At 36.9% G+C, this 21,584-nt stretch overlaps 1 protein-coding gene across 1 annotated transcript in view; it reads right to left on the bottom strand.

The window, feature by feature from the left end:
* Positions 1-655: 655 nt before the first annotated feature.
* Positions 656-21,584, bottom strand: part of ADH4 (alcohol dehydrogenase 4 (class II), pi polypeptide) — a 21,692-nt gene continuing 763 nt past the window's right edge. Inside the window, 9 exon segments of the mRNA XM_008068408.2 lie at positions 656-680; positions 3,025-3,163; positions 3,657-3,792; positions 8,428-8,688; positions 13,815-14,046; positions 15,688-15,775; positions 18,417-18,576; positions 19,986-20,003; positions 20,423-20,488. Of these exon segments, the coding sequence (XP_008066599.2) occupies positions 656-680; positions 3,025-3,163; positions 3,657-3,792; positions 8,428-8,688; positions 13,815-14,046; positions 15,688-15,775; positions 18,417-18,576; positions 19,986-20,003; positions 20,423-20,488 (1,125 nt within the window).

Genomic DNA, 21,584 nt, shown 5'->3' with positions numbered 1-21,584 from the left:
TCTTCCTTTACATAGATTCAGATAACCCACTACTTGTGATTGTAGTTAATAGTGGTAGAGTGGGGCAAAGAGAAAAGAAATTAGCAGATGTAAAAAAAGAAAATTATTTAGCAGCTTATTTCTAAAGAATAACTTGTAGTTTATTGGAATACAGAAATTATATAATAGCATTTAATATATATAAATATGTAAAGTGATTTTTTTCCAGTGACAATTTTTTTTTTATTGTGGAAAATTTTCAGCATAGACAATTGTGGAGAAAACAGTAATGAAATCCCAAATATTCACTACCCAACCTCAAAAATTATAAACATATAGTCAATTTAATTTTAACTTAGTATTACTTTAGTTTTATTAATTATCCCTTTATTCTCTACTTTTACCTTCCCTGAACTAGTTTTAAACAATTTCTAAACATTATATGATTCTATTCATAAACTCTTTAGTTATCATAGCTATTTAACATAGGAAATATGAGTATATATCATGGGTACAAATATTGTAATATTTAAAGCTATTTTATGTTGAGAAATTAACTGTAAATATTTGCTTAAACTCATAGCTTTCCTTGGTTCATCATTTCAGGTAATAAATTAACCATGTTAACCAATATTCAGATTCAATCAGATAGTATTCCAAATTGCTCTTGGCATTTTCAAAAGGTGAGGATTGTTCGGATGCTGTTAATAATAATAATACATTAATAAGTATAATTTTCATGATACATTTAACCAAAGCCCACCAATTATTTTTATTTTTCATTTCAGGATCTCGTCTTCCTTTACAGACACCTGTTTTGTTCAACCTAATTTCTTTGATCTTGTCATCCTCTTCCATTTATGGCATCAATAATATTTTATAGACAGTGCTAGTAAACTGGAGGGAATTTGGGGACCCTTGCTCAACCCTGGGTGAGCTCTTTGTTTCTCAGTGGTGCTGTTGAGAAGAGTGTACCAAGGGGGAGTGAGGAGTCTTGGAATGGTCACTGTTTATGGATCTCCCACAGTTAACAGAAAAGGGAGGTGTGCTTCAAAGTTTATATGCTGGGATGCTCTTTTCTGAGCACCCAGTGTTCTTACTCCTGGATAATCCAACATGCAGAGGCAAAGAAGAAGATCAGCCTCAAGGTCAGAGAACTCTTCATCTCAGACATTACTGCTGGAGCTGTGGAATCCCTGGCGTCAGCAGGATGCTGCGCACAGATGTTTCCTTCATCCAGGAAGTGGAAGCTTCCCTGACCTGTGGAAGGAGAACCTCTGTGTTCTTTCCTCACCCTAGGGCAGGGTCACTGCACCTCAATGGGCCACTTGGTCATTGTGCCTCATCCCCTTACCTCCACTTCCTTTCTTCTATGCAGTTGGTGTGGTAGGAGGGCCTGCCTTCTCTTGGGCTTCCTGTACTCATATGTGAATACTGAGAAGGCTTGTCATCTTCCTTCCTCTTTACTACCTTTCCATCTGTGTCAGATGGTGTTCTCAGTGGGCCAGAGTAGAGTAGGAGGCCCCACTCATGCTTCTCTCTCAAAAGAAGTCTCCTTGCAGAATATGGGGATTTGACCACCTACTAATAAAGTAATGCAACATTTTCCATTTGGCTGCCACTGAGCATTCCTTTTGGGTCCATTTCATGATTGAGAACCTTGGGGAAAGAGGTTGTCATGGAGGATGTGAGTACAAAGGTCTAAGACCCCAAGCCCCAATCCAACTTCTAACTTAAATAGTCCTTATGGTTATATTGAGATATGTATTACGGGGTTATGTGCTAAGTTTACATAGTATAGCTTTCAAAAGAATGCTTAATTTTGCTTTTATTTTATTGAACTTCTTTTGATATGTTGCAGTTGACATGTCTGCAAATCAGGAAGTTCATGTCAGTGGGGATATTTTCTCAGGTTTCTTTGTGAAGTAGCCTACGTCCTTATACCATGAACCTACTTTTTCTGCAGCATTTATTCTCTACTTCAAGCTCCTGCCATTTTACTTTTATTTTATGTTTTTCCCCCTCCTCTCTTTTGTTATGTCTTCCCTTTTCATTTTTTTCTTTGTCTTGCATCTCCTCTATGTACCATTGTTTTTGGTGTTTTTGTTTTGCTTCTATTGATCAAGGCTATGCTTAAAGATTTTACCTAAAACATTAATTCTAGTCTTGTCAATTCCCCAACCAGGGATCAACCACTTGGGACATTTCTATAAATCAGTTCCTGTGATCCATGACAAGTGAGCATAACATCGCTAAAATAATGGATCAGAGGGTATCTTATAAGAGCCCCATGACAAAGCAAGAGAGTTGTGACATAATTACGTATCTGGTCCCTGCCACTCACTGCTCATGTCTCCATGGTTTTCTTTTCTTTTTTCTGAGTTGGAGTCTCACTCTGTTGCCCAGGCTGGAGTGCAGTGGCACACTCACGGCCACCCCAGCATTGACCCGCTGGGCTCCAGCAATCCTTCCGCTTCAACCTTCTAAGTAGCCTGAACTACAGGTACTCACTACCACCCCGGTTAATTTTTGATTTATTGTAGAGACAAGGTCTCGCCAAGTTTCCCAGGCTGGTCTTGAACCCACGGACTCAGGCAATCTACTCTCCTCAGCCTCCCAAAATGCTGGGTTTACAGGCTGAGCCACCAAGCCTGGCCATCTCCATGGTTTTCACCCGCCTCTGATCATGAAGGGTCTGGAGTGGGCACTCTGTCCAACTGCAGAACATGATGACTCCAGACTTGGTACATTGTACCAGAGGGATCTAACACTATTAGTATAGACAGCTCTCATTGGGAAAGGAAAAATATGTGTCAATTTAAATATGTGTCACCACAGAGTGGTGACTCTATGTTGTAATAGCATATAGCAGTGTGCATTATTAATATGGAAGCTTTTCTTTTTTTCCCAAATGATCAATATTTAATCTACCTCTCATGTGGAAAGTATCAGAAAAAACAAATTGGTTAGTTCTTAAAATCAAGTAAAAAATAGAATCATCATAAATGTTTTCCAAACCATTCAGTCACCTATTTGGTAATTTACCTTTTTCCTTAGTGCATTAGGTCAAATGCCTCATTGATTTTATCAAAAGGCAGGGTATGGCTCACCAATGCATCCAGATCGAATTTCTTATTTTTGTAGTCAGTAACCAGCTCTGGAACAGAATCCACACTTTTCCAACCTGTAATTTGGCCAAAATGCCAAATAAAGAAAGACATGGCATTTACATAAAGAAGTAGTTTAACCTGTATTTACTGAACACATGAAATTATTAGGTCAGATTTGGGTTGGTTCAAATAGATCAAACACTTTCTTTCACCTTTAATTTCCTGTACTTAATATCTATTTTAAAAAAATGTTCTTTATAAGAAATATTAATTCTTTTCCACTCTAGATAAATTATCTCAATTAGGTCAAAGTTTACCTTTTGTTCCTCTATGCTGGTTTGTTTACATGCAAATTACATTTGAATTTGCAAATCCTAGTCATCTTTCTATATAAACTGTTTACTTTCAAGTGATTAATAGTTTTTTTTTTTGTATAGTCTTTACATATGTTCTAGATGCTCAGTATTTAAACAAACTATTTTATTTCCTTTCCATAATCTTCACTCTTAGGAATTCAGTACTACTGTAAGAAAATTAAAGACTATGGTAAAACAAAACAAAACTGACCACCACAGTATGTTCCTTTTAGCGTCTGGCCCATTATTAACTCCACTGGAGAGAAGGTCAACCCTTTGTCACCAGCTGCTACTCCAATGAAGGTACATAACCCCCAGCCTACTGTTGTGCAGTCCACGACAGCTGTCTGGAAGATCAAACATAAAAGACGATCTGAGTAAGCAGCAAAATAGAATATGGACTCTAGAGTGGGTATGTAAATACTTTAGGGAAAATTTATCTAACTCTGCATATGAGATAATTGGATTCACACTAATTGAAACTTGAGGCTCTAGTGTTCCATTATAAATAGAACATTCAATACAATTTTGAGCTTTATCAAAAACGATATTGAAAAGAAACAGAATATATTATTATACCCTATGTAATATCATAGTTAGGCTAAATCTAGAGTATATATTTTTGCGTATCAAGAGAAACACAAACATTGGGTTAGGAATTATCTATAAAAGATATTATAAACTTTAATCAACACCTTTTGATGATCCTAAATTCTCTTCCTCATTTCTCTCTCTTGGATAGAAGATGCAATGATCTAGAACTTTTAGATATACTAAAATATTTGCCATTCTGGGGGCCTAGGATCAACATCTTTAAAGTCACGGAGAAAGAATGAACACATATTCACTAGAGCCTAAGAAATAAGACACATACTGTACACTTAGTAGATCTCAAATTAGGATAAATATAAAGAGATGCTATTTAAAACAAAGGGCAAAAAAAAAAAGGTTTAGAAAATAACACTGGTTGCCGCTGTTCAGATATTTCATCCTCTTTCCTATGTTGTTCAGCCCTCTTACAGTTAGGTTGCAACCTGCCAACCATCCCTTCTCAACCAAGATGGCCTCTTGTTGACCTTGTGAAGCCACAACTTTGAACTTCCTTGATTGCTGAGTCACTACTGGAAGACAGTAGTGCAGGGGATTTGCCTGAACCTACTGTGATCTTTGCATTAGAGAAAGAGAAACTGCTGTTATGTTAACTTACTGCAAGTTTTGGGTTAATATAAAAATGTCAAGGATTGAAAATATAAATAAGTTTGAAAGAAATATAAATGTGTGAATGGCCATCCCACACAGAATGCCCTAAGGTAAATAAATGAACATGTGTAATATTTTGAGACTGATATTATAGAATAAAGGTATATACTTTGTCTCATATACCTTGCAAGCAACTTGGTTCTGTCCTGTGGGGCAATTTTTACTTTTGTAAAAGTCCCAATAGAAAGTACAACTTCTTATCATTGATCACCATATGATAGAAGCAATTTGAAGTATGGTAAATTCTCTTCCTTGTTTTTCCTTTTTCTGTCTCTCTGTCTTACTATGTCTCTCTCTTGCTGTCAAACACACATACACACACTAGTGATAGAAGATGCGATGGACTAGAACTTTTAGGATGTGTTTTGAAGTTTTTGTTTGAATATGTGTTTATTATTTTGTGAATTCCTAACACTACTAAATTAGTAATGCTTTTACTTTTCTGCACTTTTTGTATGGCAGAAACATTTTTCTGTGTGTGTGTGTGTGTGTGTGTGTGTGTGTGTGTGTGTGTGTGTGACATACAAACACATACATATACATATACTGTATAGGGTGATCCATGGAGAGAGGAAAAGACCACAGGAACTACTTGTCCCCTTAAAGTAGTTGTTTTCATTGACTTCTTTTTTTTTCCAGTTTTTTTCCCTGTTGCTTTTTCTACAATTTTAAGCTTTGCTTTAAGCAATGAATTAACCTCCATGATGATGACTTTGTTAAAATCGGTACTGTCTGTAAGTATATAATTTTATTGAGAAGCCTCTGGTAACTTTTGATAAGAACTATTTTTAGTTGAATTGGCAAAACAGTATAGAAGTGTCAGTTATTATAACTTTATAATTGTTCTGTTGGGTTCATTAGGTTGCTGTAGAAGGCTAGAGGTCATTGAAATCAAGTTCATACCCATTCCTGGAATCTCTTCTGTAATGCAGAAACATAGATTTCCTAGCTGTGAAAACTTTTGGTGAAAGAATAGGTAGCTCGTCTTTTTGTGATTAAATAAATCCATTACCTTTTCATTTGGAATCTCTAATATAATTCTGTCCTTTAATTTAAAATACCTTTCAAGGTATAATATATCAGTTAATAATAGGACATACCATGTTTTAGGTTACTGGTTCTCAAGTTAAGAAATTTATTTAAAAATATTGTTACTGGGTCCTCAATTCATGAGAATATCCTAGGATATGGTCCATTTATTGGTATTCAAACAACAACAACAAAATCCTCAGGAAATTCTAATGTATAGCTGATGTTGAGAATCTCTCTACCAGGAAAATAAGGTTAATAGGCTAAATTTCAATGTTCATTTAAAAAAAATGAGCCACGGGAAGTGGAGGAATGGATATGGCATCCATGTCAATTTAAAAGCAGGGCTTAAAGCTTGGAACACGGGAGCAATGCAGGAGAAGGAGCTCTTAATGCATGTGTTTTCAGTAATAGCTACTAATGTTTACTTGATCACTTGACAGATCCTGTTTTAAGCCATTTGTATATATTATAATGAACCTGTTTTGAGAAGAGTGACTAAGGAACAGCAAGCAGTGTGTGGCTCTCAGCTCTTCCTGGGTGTTATTCTCTTTTGAGGAATGCATCAGTTAGGTAAGAAGCAAAGGGAAGAACCTGGCACAAAGCCTACTTCTGGGAGCTTGAAGTACAGAATTTTATTTTGGTTTTTTTGAGTTGCAGTCTCACTCTGTCACCCAGACTGGAGTGCACTGGCACGTTCACAGCTGCCGCAGCCTTTACCTGCTGGACTCAGGCCATCCTTCCTCCTCAGCCTTCCAAGTAGCTGGAACTACAGGTGTGCACTACCACACCTGCTTATTTTTTGATTTATTGTAGAGATGAGGTCTCATCCAATTGCCCAGGCTGGTTTCAAACACCTGAGTTCAGGCAACCCTCTTGCCTCAGCCTCCCAAAGTGCTGGGATTACATAATGGCTTGAGCCACTACGTCTGGCCCAGAATTTTATTCTGTACACCTTCCTTAGGGGAGGGTTTAGGAGCCAGACTGAGTGAAGGTGTACATAAAAAGGAGTAACTTCACAATGATTTCATAGCTCTTACTAATTACATAAGAAGATTCAATAGGCAGATAATTCAGTTGATGAATTCTTTGGTCATTTCACCTTAAAAAAAATCACCAAAACTCTTCTTAGTGTCTTTGAGCAAATATGCATTAGGTGATATTCACGGATACTTTGGAGAATAAGGCTGGGCCCTCTAAGCGAGCTAACTTTTCCATAAAGACTTTCAAATTTTTGATTATTTTTTTGAAATATAGAAAGTTTCAAATATATCATTTGGACCTAATTTTGTAGCCCATTTGATGCACTCTAGCAAGCTGGACACTCTAGCAAGCGAACTTTGCCGTATATTGTCTGTATGTTGTGGTTGGCTTCACCCCACTTTTGATAGAAGAAGAGGCAGGGTTGGCTTCATGGGTGTGACACCAGTGCAGTCACTCAGAGCCCCACACTCAGAAACACCCTGTCATATATATCCTGTCTTGAGTCAAGAAGAAATCTGAGTGATACAAAATTGTAGTGTTCAGGGAAAAAAAAGACAAATTTTGTGGGTTTTTTTTTCAGATGTAGAACATTTCAAATTTCAGACCTAATTTTGCATCCTGTTCTGATGGAAAGAGATGAATTGCCAGCAGGTTGCTAATCTCTCCCTGCTCTACTTTTTAAGATGAGAGTAGATGCCTTGTAGCTGTTAGGAAGTACCAGTCACATTCTCTTACTCCCTCCTCTAAATTGGCCTTTTCTGTATTTTTTTTGGGTGGGGTTCTCATATAGCACAAATATTTTAAAATGTTAAGTTTTTTCTTAAGTTTTGGGTGAGATTCATGTAGAAGAAGAAATTGAAATAGTAACAACACATTAATATTAAGTACTATTAGAAATATCTATTAACATTAATAAACATTACTTATAATAGATTGTTCTATAATGTATAATATATAGTACAATTATTAACAAATGTTATTTATTATTATGTATATCTATAAATGTGTGAATATTATATCAATCAGTATACACATACATTTATGCTTTAATTTCAATAAATAATTACATAAAAATATGTCATGTATTATGATATAAAAGATATACTATATTATTAACAAATGTTAATACCATGCATATAATATATAAAATAGTGAAGCAGAACAGGTACTTATTTCTATTTATTTATGCCTTGCATTAGTTAATTTATCCATTTACATCTTTTGCAAAAGAGTCCCTGCCACTTAGTTAGTGCACTTGCCATTTTATCTTACTTAATAGTCAAAAGGAACATTTCTTTACCTAATTAAAAGTCTCCAAAATTGTCTTTAAGAAATAGGAAATTGGAATTATCATGAAAAACAAAACTAGGAAATATAATTTTCAATAACTAATATTAAGCTTTTTAAAGGCATCCCCCCAAATCAACATCTATAAATAATCTACAAATAGTGCTGGTATGGCTGCTTATCTTAACCCACAAAAGTAGTAGTGGCATTTGGGGGGAGGTGACACATCAATTGGCATTGAAGGAAATGTTGGATAGCTGAGGGGTTGGGAGATGATTGTAGCTGACAGTTCTATTTCCCTGTCACCACTTTTGAAAATATTAAGAAGGAACAATTATAGCTACTGTACTGGACACTGTCCCCTATTATTTGATGACCAAAGAATAAAAAGAACATTAGATCCAAGGAAAAAATATACTTACCATGACTTCAGATTCACCTACACAGTCAAAGGCAAAATCCACACCTCCATCGGTCAACTCAATGATGATATCCTGGATGGGTTTGTGTAGGGTTCTAGGATTGAGGCAGTCAGTGGCTCCCAGGGCTTTGGCTTTTGTAAACTTCTCACTGTTGATGTCAATAGCTATGATTCTGGAAGCGCCTGCTGCTTTACAACCCATTACAGCAGAAAGCCCCACGCCTCCCAGGCTAAAGACCGCACAGGTAGAACCAGGAGTGACCTACAGACAGAAAAATTATAAAGTAACTTTTAAAGCAACTGACCCCACTTTTTTTTTCTTTTAAGGATGAGAGGGAGGTGCAGGCATGGCATATGAATTAAAGACTTTCCTGTTATAAAACTGTATATGATATAGCCAGTGGAAGACATCTGCCAATGTGAAAATGAATGCATTACTACTAAATTTGGATAATTATTTAAGGACCATTAAGATTATCAGCTCATAAGAAACAAACCCAAGTGAAAATAATGCCTGTGTTTTACTTTTCCCATCAGTGTTAGCAAAACAAAATTTAAAAACCCTCACATTCTAAAGGGCTTACTGTTTTCCTTTTAAAATCAGATCACAAGTAATTTGCCATCTATATTTCCAATAGGCTTCATTTAATTGTGTTAATAGTATTGTGACTCACTTGATTATTCCAAATCATCACTTCATTTAAATGGAATGAAGTCCAAATGTCCTTGCATGGCATTGAAGAATTTTTATTGTCTGAACTTTGTTTACATTCTATATTCATCTCCATGATAGTCTCAGTACAACACTCACAACAAATTGTTGTACTTTCCTCATGCCTTAATTCACGCTGTTCCCTTTGCCTAATATACTTTTCATCTTTATTTAAATAAAATATAACCTACACTCCTCGGCCTCACTTCAAGGGCATTCTCTCTATGAAACTTTCTTGAATGTTCAATTAGAAATCAGTGCCTACCTTTTGTTTTTCCTAGATCATATAATTTATAATCTGCCTTGATTTTTGAGTGTATTTGTGTGTATTTCTTTATAAGACTGTAAATTTTGTGAAGGCAGAGATTTTTAATCTTCTACATTGTTATCAGGGAGTCTTTTGTATTTTGAATCTTTAATATATGTTTAAACAAATTTTTGTTACCTTGAATTAAATGGAAACAATATACAAGGTGGTAAGACAAGATATTATAACAGGAATATGTTATTCTACAGAATAGTAAAGTGGTAGAAAAATACTACAAAGATATACTTAAAATATTAAGTATATCCTAATGAGGATGAGAATTAGGATTAAAGCACAAACAAAAGGAAAAGAAAAAATCTGCCCAAGAGCAGTGTGAATACATTCTAAATTGGAAACAAAGTTACTAAGGAACAGAGAGAATGCACATATTTTACTTTATGCATAACATTAGGCATGCATACCCTGGCTTTTGCTACCCAGGGAAATACAAATACATATTTTGCAAATATTAAGAATATTGTCCTTATTATGGCCTGTTTACTATACTATCAGGGCACATGTTTAGTATGTTTCCTAATATATTTCTCCAGAGTTTGGGTTAAAGTGAGCTTGTCTCTTTGGAAGTAGAAATGCATTTTTCCCATCACAGCAATGTTGTAACAAGTTGGATTCACAGGCCAGCTCACATTTACAAATGGAATATTCTGCACCACTTGTATGGACCTCTGTGTATAAAAGTGCCTTTGCCTGCAGTACTCAAAGGGGAGTCACAATTTGCAAATAGGGCTACACACAGTGTATGAGTATCACTGCAAAAGTACACTTTCACATTTCTGAAAATCTCTGTGGCAGAAAAGGGTGAAATAAAATTAAAAAGAAATAAGAGTTCTGGTGATTCTGGGGTATACAGAGCGGTATAGTAGTATTTTCTTTCCGGAAGTAAGTTAGACTTTATTATTGCCTTTTGGGCAGATTTACTGATATCTCCCTGTCTTTAATTTATTCCTGTCAGATTCATTTCTCTTCTTTGAGCTTCTCATAATATGGTTTAGCAGGTAGGATCTCTTCTTTAACAGTGGGAAGAACCAGTCCTGGGGTTAAGTCAATTTAAGTGGATATAATCGGAAGTGATTATATCCAAAGGAAATGAGATTTACACATCCATGCTCACTGCAGTATTATTCATAATAGCCAAGGTACAGAATCAACCTGTGTCCGTAAGTGGATGAATGAATAAAGAAAATGTGGTATATATACACAATGGAATGCTCGTTCAGCCTTAAAAAAGAAGAAATTTTTGTCATATGTGACAATATGGATGAACTTGGAGGACATTAATCTAAGTGAAATATGTCAGGCACAGAAAGACAGACATTGCACAATCTCACTTATATGCAGGAGCTTTTTAAAAAAAGCCAGACTAATGGAAGCAGAGACTAGAATGGTGGTTACCAGAGTCTGGGGGTGGGTGGGGGGGAAGGATGGGGAATGAAAAGATGTTGGTCAAAGGATACAAAGATACAATTAGACAGCAGGAATAACTCTGGAAATCTGTTGTGCAGTATGGTGACTACAGTGAATAATAGTGTATTATATATTTGAAAATTGCACACAGAATAGATTTTAAATGGTTTCACCACAAAAAATGGCAAGTATGTGAGGTGATGACAATGCTATTACTTGATTTAATTATTCCACAATGTGTACATATATCAAAACACCACATTATACCCCCCCAATACATGCAATGCTTATCACTGACAAATAAATAAATAAATAAATAATGAAGTGGTAGCTGAGTTTCTAATGCAACTATCCCTTAAAAGGACTGGAGTAGTGGAAGAGAGGGACTGCATGGAGTCCAGAAGAGAAGGGCGGAAAAGTGATGCTTCTCTGGTCTCCAGTGCTGTCTAGCAGAGAACAAGCTTTGATGGTCATGCTCACATCAGCTGTTTACTCCACCCAACTACTAGTACCCTTTCCCTAACAGCTTTCAGACTGTAATTGTATTTCCCATATAATTTTTTATTAATAAATGATGGGATGAATGGATACATTTTTAAAGAGAGAGAGTGTGCTTATAGTAAAGAGTAGCATTTCTGTCTGCATGACAGATGAAATTCTCAATGAAAAGTCATACTTTGATATCTTGGATACTAGATTAGAATCTTGTTTTGGTGTGGCTGACTTTGTTTCTGTGTCACTGAACAACTCTAGGTAACCTGATGAAAAGAAATTTCTGACTGGGCGTGGTGGCTCATGCTTGTTATCCCAGCACTTTGGGAGGCCGAGGCAGGAGGATTACTTGAGCCCAGAAGTATGAGACCAGTCTGGGCATATAGCGAGACCTTGTCTCTACCAAAAAAAAATTTAGCCTGGCTTGGTGGCATATGCTTGTAGTCCCAGCCGCTTGAGAGGCTGAGGTGGAAGGATTGCCTGAACTCAGAAGGTTGAGGCTGCGGTGAGCTGTGATCATGCCATTGCACTCTGGCCTGGATGACAGAGTGAGATCCTGACTCAAAATAAATAAATAAAACAAAATAAAAGAAATTTCTGGGTGACAAAGCTGAGGGCTAAGCCTCACCAGGATGTTTTAAGGGTTTCATGTACATCTGTCTGTATCCATTCATTCATTCCTATTGTGTGTCAGGCATGGTGTCAGCCTCTGGAGATATCTCAATGAACAACAGAGTTATTGCTCTCAAGGAACAAATGCTATCAAAGGATAAAGAAATAAATGGGACGTTTCTCCAGAGTGTGATAAAAATGAAGACAGGGAAAAACACATAAAATAAAGATGGGGGAAAACTAGGAAGGACACTCAATGCACGCCTGAGAGGCTGAAGCAGGTCTCTTACAGGAAGTGATATCTAGGTGAGTCAGCCAGGAGTTGGGGGAGTCTTCCTTGCAATGTTGGTGGCAGGAGTGGAAAGTCCAGAGACCATAGGGACCAGAGCCTGGAGACTCAGGGCAGAGCCAGGGAACAGTGAGCAGTGGAAAGACAGAAGTAGGGAGTCACTGTAACCTATGGAGGAACCTGACCTCACCCTGAGTGAAAAAGGAAATAGTGCAAGAAAAATGACATCTTCAGATTTGTTGTTTGAAAGATTTGTTTGAAAGATCACCCTGGCTGCGTTTTGTAGTTTTGAGTTAGGGATAAAGACTGATGTCAGGGAGGCTCAAATAAGGAAGGTTGTTTGAGGCATCCAATTGTGGGATGCCTCTTTGATATCTCTCTAGTTTTGGCTTAGACAGCTTTAGTAAGAGTTCCTGAATTCTCACATGGGCTTCCAGGGCTCACATGGGCTTCCAGGCACACATTTTGCCAGCATCAGAGACCCTCCTTTGATACCATAGAGGGACAGGATGGCAAGCAGAGATAAATTACTACTGATGGAGGGAGAGAAATCTGTAGCATCAGGGAGCAGGTAGGGTTGGTTGTGTGTATGAAGATGGGAGTGGGTTTCTGCAGTTGCTATTGCTCTTTGACTGGGTCAGCTGTCCTAGGATTTCAGTATATATCTCTAAAAGATTCTTTTAGGGTGTTCATATTTAGGAGACATATTTAAGTAGGCTTTGTTTAAATTAGGGACATCCTGCAGCCTAATATGCTAGTATAGAATGGAATATATCCTAGGTGCCAACTATATGCTGGCTACTGGGTTAGATGCTTTGCATATATCAGTTGATGCATAAGTTTGTAGCATTTGTATGCACTGCAGTGTTGGGAGTCTGTATATATAATTTGTCATTTGTCATCTGGAGCGACAATGTTGTGCTTGTGAATATGGCTTGCATTTGGCAGATTTGAAAAAAGTTAATGCTATTTGTGACTAAAGAAGATGGAGTGCGAAGTGGGAAAAAATGAACACTTCCAATATATTCTTCTGTTTGAGTTTAACAGAGGAGTAACGGCAGCCGAGGTGGCTCAAAACATTTGTGCCATGTACAGGGAGAATGCCATTGGGGAAAGCATGGTGACAAACAAACAAAAACCAACGGTTTTGTTGTTTCAAAGAGGACCACTTTGACCTGAGTAATTCTTCACGTTCAGGATGACAATGTGGCTTTGGTGAAGACCATTTAAATGCTTTAATCCACAATGATTCATATCAGTTCACACAAAAATTGATAAATGTGATGAACTGTGACCACTCAACCATTGCCATGACATTTGCATTACATGGGCAAGCAAAAACGCTACAAATTTATGCATCAGTCCAACACAATAGGCTCTAATTATCCCATAACTATTGTAGAAATTATTCTAGAGAGGTTAAATAACTAGCCTAGAATCACAGAGGTAATACATGACATAGCCAGACGCTGAAGACATTAACTCTAGTTCCTTTACATCACACTCCCTCCTAGTAATGTGTTTCCCACAACCTTGTGCTTAGCCATTTACCTTGGCAGTGTTGATTGCAGCCCCATAGCCAGTTGCAAATCCACAACCAATCAGACAAACTCTCTCTAAATTTGCATCATCATCTATTTTGGCAAGATTAACATCTGACACCACAGTGTACTGAGTGAATGTACTGGTTCCCATGAAATGGTAAACTGGTTTTCCTTTGCAGGTAAACCTGCTGGTTTCATCATCCATTACTGCTTGATCAGCAACAGGATTTTTAAGTAATCTAACAAATTTTAAAAAGAGAGATATACAAAGAAAGAGAAAGTAAATGGAACAGTGATCACTTTCAAAAAATATGTTGAGCATTATATACTTGTCATGACAATTTTAGAAGATGGAAAAATTGAGGAAAAAACTAAAGACTTTATACATAATATATATGTAGTATTTTAAACATAATAACAACAAACTTATTGCATGTTTTTTGTGTGTCAGAAAAGCCCTTTTAAGGGCTTTACATGTATTAACACTTTTTTTTGTTATAGAACATTCAAATATATATAAAAATAGAAGGAATAGCTTAATGAACCCTCATGTACTCATCTGCCAGTTCCGTAACTATCAACTCCTGGCCAACTACTCCTCCAGAATACCAGTTCCCTCCCCTGCACTGGAATATTTTGAAGCAAATCCCAGACATCACTCTTTAACCTCTAAATATTTCAGTGCCTATCGCTTAAAGATTATTTTAGGTCATTGTTTTTGGTTGAAATGTCTCTTAAGTGTCTTAAATTCTAGATTTCTTCCTTCCTACCCTTTTCCTCCTTGCAGTTTATTTGTTGAAGAAGCTGAGTCATTTGTCCTACAAAGTTTTTCTCATCCTGAATTTTGCTGATTACATTCCTGTAATCTAGTTTAACATATTTCTCTGTCCCTATATTTCCTCTTAAATTAGTACTTTTGATCTAAACACTTGATCTGACTCAGTTGTTACATTTTTGTGGGGATACTTTATAGGTGTTGTTATGTAGTTCATCTGAAAGGACATGATATCTAATTATCTCTCTTTTTATCATTATATTAGAAATAATTTTTGATAAGTGTTTAAATCCATTACTTCATTAAAGGATTGCAAAAGAGTGTATTAGTTCTTTGAATATCTACAACAATCTTATGGAGTAGACATTGTTTACCCCAATTTTATAGATGAAAAGATTGTGACACATTAATAGATGTAAGAGTAGTGCAGTTTTAGTTTCTTAAACAACTACTCTCAATTCACCTCAAGGACAAGAGGATCCTTCCATAGTCTTAGTAAAGTAAAAATGAGGTGATCAAGATTTTAGATTCTGGAGCTGTACTGCTTGCATTAGCAACCTGGTTCTAAGATATGTATCTATGTGGCTTGGAATAAATAACTTTACTGTTCCTCTCTGCATCCCTCTCTCATCCCTGTAGAAGTAGCTATTATTCTGGATTTGGCATTCATTATTCCAGTGATTTATTTATACTTTTACTACATACACATATAACTAACCATACACAATGTATAGTATTGTTTTTATATATGACACCTTGCTAAATATATCTATCAGCAACTTGTTTGTGTGAGATTGTTCTGTGTTAATGAATGTATTTCAAGTTTCATCATTTTCATTGTTACATAGCATTCCATTGTGTTACCACATAGCAGTTTTAAAATACATTTTCTTATTGATGGGCATTTGTGTTGTTTTTAATTGTTTGCTATTAGCATTCTAGCATGCGTTTCTCTGTGTGCATTTGTAGCTGTGTCTTGTGTAACCTATGAGTAGAATTGATGGGTAGAAGGTTTATACCTCTTCAACTCCATTAGGTTCTGCCAATGTGCTGCCCAAAATATTTGTATGAATGTATACCCTTACTAACAGTGTGTAGAGCTTACCTGAGTTTTCCACAAATATTTGTGAGTGGACTCAGACAAAACTTGCATTTTCTACATTGAGATGCATAGAGTGGAATTACTTTGTCACCTAGGAAGAAAGGCCATATATCGGATAGTGTCTGAGATGTTATTTATAGCATCTACCAGATGAGTCAGTGGAAAACACAGTTTCTTTATAGTATGCACTATATTATATTATATTCAGCAGAAAGTACAGGTGGTTACAATATTGCATTACCTTACAAGATTGCAGACTCCCCCCAAGTATTGCATGTGTTGTACTTTTTAAAAATTACTCTGAGCCGGGCTTGGTGGCTCAGCCTGTAATCCCGCGCCTTTGGGAGGCTGAGGTGAGTGGATTGCCTGAGCCCGCGGGTTCGAGACCCGCCTGGGCAGGCGAGACCTTATCTCTACAATAAATCAAAAAATTAGCCGGGCCTGGTAGCGCACGCCTGTAATTCCGGCTATTCAAAAGGCTGAGGCGGAAGGATCGCCAAAGCCCAGCAGGTCAAGGCTGCGGTGGCCGGGAGCGGCCACTGCACTCCAGTCTGGGCGACAGAGTGCGACTACAACTCAAAAATAAATTAAAAAAAAAAATAAATAAATAAAAATTACTCTGCTGCACAGTCAAGCAACAAATCTATACTGATATCATCAGATGCAGATTCCTGCCTGAGATTCTGCTGTCATTGCAACTATCTACAACATGACTCTCTGTTTTTTTTAAATCACATCTCCAATCACCTTGTATAAAACAGAACATCCGGCTGGGTGTGGTGGCTTACACCTATAATCCCAGCACTTTGGGAGACTAAGGTGAGAGGACTGTCTGAGCCCACAGTTTCGAGACCAGCCTCGGCAACTTGGCGAGACCTCATCTCTACAACAAATCAGAAAAATTAGCCAGGTGTGGTGGTGCATGCCTGTTGTTCCAGCTACTTGGAAGGCTGAGGTGGAAGGATCACCTGAGCCCAGCAGGTCAAGACTGAGGTGGCTGTGAGCGTGCCACTGCACTCCAGCCTGGGCAACAGAGAGACTCCAACTCAAAAAAACGAAAACAAAAAACTACCCAAACAAACACCCTCCCTCCCCATAACATCCTTATATAATAGGAGAAGTGAATAATAATAGGTTAGATATAGGGTCAGCTTTATGTCATTGCCATGTTTCACCATTTTGATTCGCTCTCAAATTTCACATTTTCTCACTTTTTACTCCATTACAATTTAATAATGGCTTCTGTTTCTTGATGACCAAGAGCCAATGATGATAGTTTACATTTGATCAAAATTTAGTATATACCAGTCACCATTCTAACTACCAACATGTGTCATCTCACTTAATTCTCAGAACAACTCTCTGAGATAGGTACTGTTATTATCCATACTTTTGAAAACAAAAATCTGAGTGGAATCCCAGAAAAGTAACATAACTGATCAAGGTCACACAGCTAGTGTGGCAGAGTTAGGACTAAAGGAATCTCACTGGCCAGACTCTTTCATGGATGCAAAATTTGGGGGAGCAATTTGTTTTCATAATCTTTTTTGGGATGGAAAGATACTAATAAACCTCTAAGTTTGGAGCATTCTCATTAAAGAGAAAAGAATGACATGGTTCATCCATCCTGATAAGTGAAGGTTATGTAGTCCATATTCTAGTATTTGGTGGGTCTGTTCTAAAATGTGGAGTAAATAATTCCAGCTGGTGGTGTGCTTCATTTAGGTATTTTTATTAATCTTAAAAATTTCCAAAAAGACACTTCAGCTAGCCTTGACATATGTATAATACTGCACCGAGGGTGCCAAAAATGTATACACATTTTAAGAGATGTTAGCTCTGTATTACTTTTAGTTAACCATAATCAGAAGTGTCTGGACACTGATGGTAACCACTTTGAGCACCTCTTGTAGTTGCAGAAGTCAAATGTGACTTGTATTCATCTTTTGTTATTGGTATATATTGAGTATTACAGTTTTTTTTATTTTTATTTTTTGAGTTGGAGTCTCACTCTGTCAACCCAGACTGGAGTACAGTGGCTGCTCCCGGCCACTGCAGCCTCGACCTGCTGGGCTCCGGTGATCCTTCCACTTCAACCTTCCAAGTAGCCGGATCTACAGACGTGCACTACCACGCCTGGCTAATTTTTGATTTATTGTAGAGATGAGGTCTCGCCAAGTTGCCCAGGCGGGTCTTGAACCCGCGGGCTCAGGCAATTCACTCACCTCAGCCTCCCAAAGGCATGGGATTACAGGCTGAGCCACCGACCCCGGCTGAGTATTACAGTTTTAATACAGTTTTTCCTTTCTTAAAATGTGTATACATTTTTTTGCATCCTCTGCATCTCTCACTTAAGCTATCTCTAAGTCCTCATTTTTTATATAATATTAAAATAGTTTTCTGTTTTATGTGAAAGTTGTTATAAAGTGTCATTTGTTTAAAATGGAAGTTTCAGTTTAAACTAACCTTGTAACTTAGCTTCATAGGACAATTACTCAGTGCTGTATGTAAATAAAGTGCCCCAAATTTCCAGAATTTATTAAAAAGCTTTGATTTAAAATATTTTGCCCCACTGTTAGATAGTGATAGATTGTGTGTCTCAGTTCTACTTTGGAAAAGATGGTCTCCCTGTGTAAGCAGAAATCAATTGAGGAATGCAAAGTCAGGAATCTATCAGGAATTATACCTGAAATAACCTGGCATTTCTATGTCATTGGAATAAAATACAATACCTGGTTTGAAGTTGGTCACTCCTGGCCCAATACTTTCTACAATCCCTGCACCCTCATGGCCAAGGATAACTGGGAGACGACCATCCTTAAATTTAGGATCAATAACGTGGGCATCAGTATGGCACACAGAAGCAGCAATTATCTACAAAGCAATCACAGACTTGAGTTGTGTTTCTTGAACTCTTTGACTTACACAACCTGTTTCTTCAACTTCCCAAAGTGCAAGGTGTGAGCCTCTGCAGCTGGCCTTGAGTTGTGTTTCTATAATTATATTATTGGGATATGTGTTACATATAATTTTAGGCCTAATGTCATTCTGAAACCTTACAATGCTTCTAGAGCTCAAGAAAATAATTGCATCTTGGAAAAGTAAAATAAAAAATTATACTGGGTTAGATTATTTTCCTCTTAAAATGTACCTTTTTTCCTATTTTCCATTGTTGTCAGAAAACCATAAAAAGAGATATGATTGGTAATTATTGTCTCCAGGAGAGGAAAAATCAAAGGTAATAGGGAAAGGTTAAAGTCTATTGGGCAGAGGGAATGGACAGAACACAGGTTTCTAGGGCTTGTTCAAATTTTGTTGAAATGAAGTTGAGGTAATGAGAGAGATGTCAAATTATGGATTGTCTCAATTAATTACCAGTGTATCCCTGTATTATTCTGAGGCAGACATAGTTAGTGACCTGACCACCTTGAGGGTTGGAATGTTGAACTACCAGTGCAGTAAATCACAGAAACAATAGGAATTACTGAAAATACAAACATCATGTTTTTAAAGAAAAGCCCAGATCTAGTTAGACAGTAACTTTTATAATTAGAAGGTCCTCATGATCTTAAAATTTGAGGGATGGTAATCAAAACTCATGACGAGATGTCTATAGCCCTCTGCTCTTAGCTCATGGTTGTTTAAAGATTTTTGTAAAAGTATATAAAGTTTCTTTTCAAAAGCAAGCATGTGCCCTCTTAAGGGACCCATGCTTTCTATTGAGCCTGTCTTTTTCTTTCTAATAAATTATTTCTTAAACTATACTTTGGACTCTCTCTGAAATTCTTTTCTGTGGTGAAATCAAGGACCCTGTGAAGAAACACACCACACCCCACCGGGCATCATCTCTTCAAGATTCTGTTCATGAGGATACCCATTCGTTCTCATGTAAAAACCCTTAATGTAGTCCTGAGAGAATATATGAGTCTGGCAAGCTTTGAAAAAGTGGTGACGTTTTCCAAACTTGCCATCCATGATACCGCTCTACTCGATGCTGTCTCTTCTCCTTGATAAACCACTCCTGTCCTTCCTATAGGCACCTAGGACCTTTCTGCAGCTGAGGTTTTCCCTCTCTTGTTTTGGACCAAATTCTCTTTCTTTTAATCATACTTTCCAATGACTAGCAACTGGAAAACAAAAAGAAAACCTAATTCTAATCCAAAGTGAATTCCTTTGTCTGATTCTTAGGGTAAATGATTTAATATTAAGATAATTCAAGCAGGGCTCGGTGGCTCAGCCTGTAATCCCGCGCCTTTGGGAGGCTGAAGTGAGTGGATTGCCTGAGCCCGTGGGTTCGAGACCCGCCTGGGCGGCAAGATCTCATCTCTACAATAAATCAAAAAATCAACCGGGTGTGGTAGCGCATGCCTGTAATTCCAACTACTCGGAAGGCTGAGGCGGAAACATTGCCGGAGCCCAACAGTCGAGGCTGCGGTGGCTGGGAGCGGCCACTGCACTCCAGTCTGGGTGACAGAGTGAGACTCCAACTTAAAAAAAAAAAAAAGATAATTCAATTAAATTTTAAGCCTACTATCAAAAATTACTGACATTATTAAAATTTAGTCCTTTTGGGAGAATGCCTGTTTTTATCTGAATCTAAAAATACAACTCCTGCATACGAGAAAATCCAAGGCCTCTCAATCATACCACACAGAATTGACCTAAGAGAAGCCAAGTCTGTACTTAGGGCCCTGTCTGTTTCCACCCAAAAGAAGGTCTCTACTCACCTGAATGCTACCTCAACCTCTTCAATGGAAAGGGGCTTGCCTGTTTCCCAGGCGATGGCTGCTTTGCATTTAATAAACTGAAAGGTGGGGGGGAGAGAGAGAGAGAGAATCATAGAAAAAATCAGAACATATTGATACTAAAATTTCTTGACAAAGAGCTAAAGAGTTTGTGGCTAAATGTTACATGTAATTATATTATTTGAAAGACAGCAATCTTAATGGAAAATATGAAGTTAAATTCTACATTATAGTCATTATATTTTTTATTTTTTGGAAAAAAATAGGTGTATTAAAATTTAATATAATGTCTTGATTTTTTTTCTTCACAACAGGGAGGATAAATATTCAGGGTTTGAATAGATGGCTAATAAGTATCTGTTGAATGAACTATTTATAATAAGTTCTGAATTACCTGAGTCAAGTAATTGCTAGAGAATAGATGTGATTCACATCTTTGCTACTAAAAGTATGACCCTCAGATTAGCATTTATTCACATCACCTGGGAACTTGTTAGAGCTGAAAGCCCTACCCCCATCCACTAAATAAAAATTTGCATTTAAACAAGACCTTCAGGTGATTCATTAAAAGTCTGAGAAGTGTGGCTTAAATAATTACTCAATTTTTATCAGTAGACATAAATTAAATAAAAATTTAATATCTTTTGGGTAAAAATCCATGAAAATAAATTAAGTATTTAGAATTCCATAATCTCTAAATTAAATTTTTTTCTAGCTTCACATTATATATATAATATACTGTTTTTAAAGATGTGGGGTACAATTCAGGGTTAAGTATACAAATGTTCATTGATGAGGTGTACCCCTCCTCCCCCAGAAGAATACATTATATTTTAAATTTCAAATATAAGAAACATTGAAAGAAAGAGAAAAGAAATAAACCTATAGTTTTTCATTCTAACACTTGCATTTTTACTTTTGGTATGATTTTCCCAAAGTCTTTGAACACATGAATACGTATTTTTCAACAGTTATGTAATTTTCAATTATGTTTTAAAATCTTATTTATCTTATTACAAATGAAATACACATTAATTACGGAAAATTTCCTAATGCCAAGCCTCTCAAGTTTTTTTTTTTTTTTTTTTGAGTTGAAGTCTCACTCTGTCACCCAGACTGGAGTGCAGTGGCTGCTCCCGGGCCACTGCAACCTCG

The sequence above is a fragment of the Carlito syrichta genome, unplaced genomic scaffold (genome assembly GCF_000164805.1).
Source record: "Carlito syrichta isolate Samal-C Ts95f unplaced genomic scaffold, Tarsius_syrichta-2.0.1 Scaffold310768, whole genome shotgun sequence".
In the NCBI taxonomy this organism is placed as follows: domain Eukaryota; kingdom Metazoa; phylum Chordata; class Mammalia; order Primates; family Tarsiidae; genus Carlito; species Carlito syrichta.
This window is presented reverse-complemented; position numbering and strand designations above follow the sequence as displayed.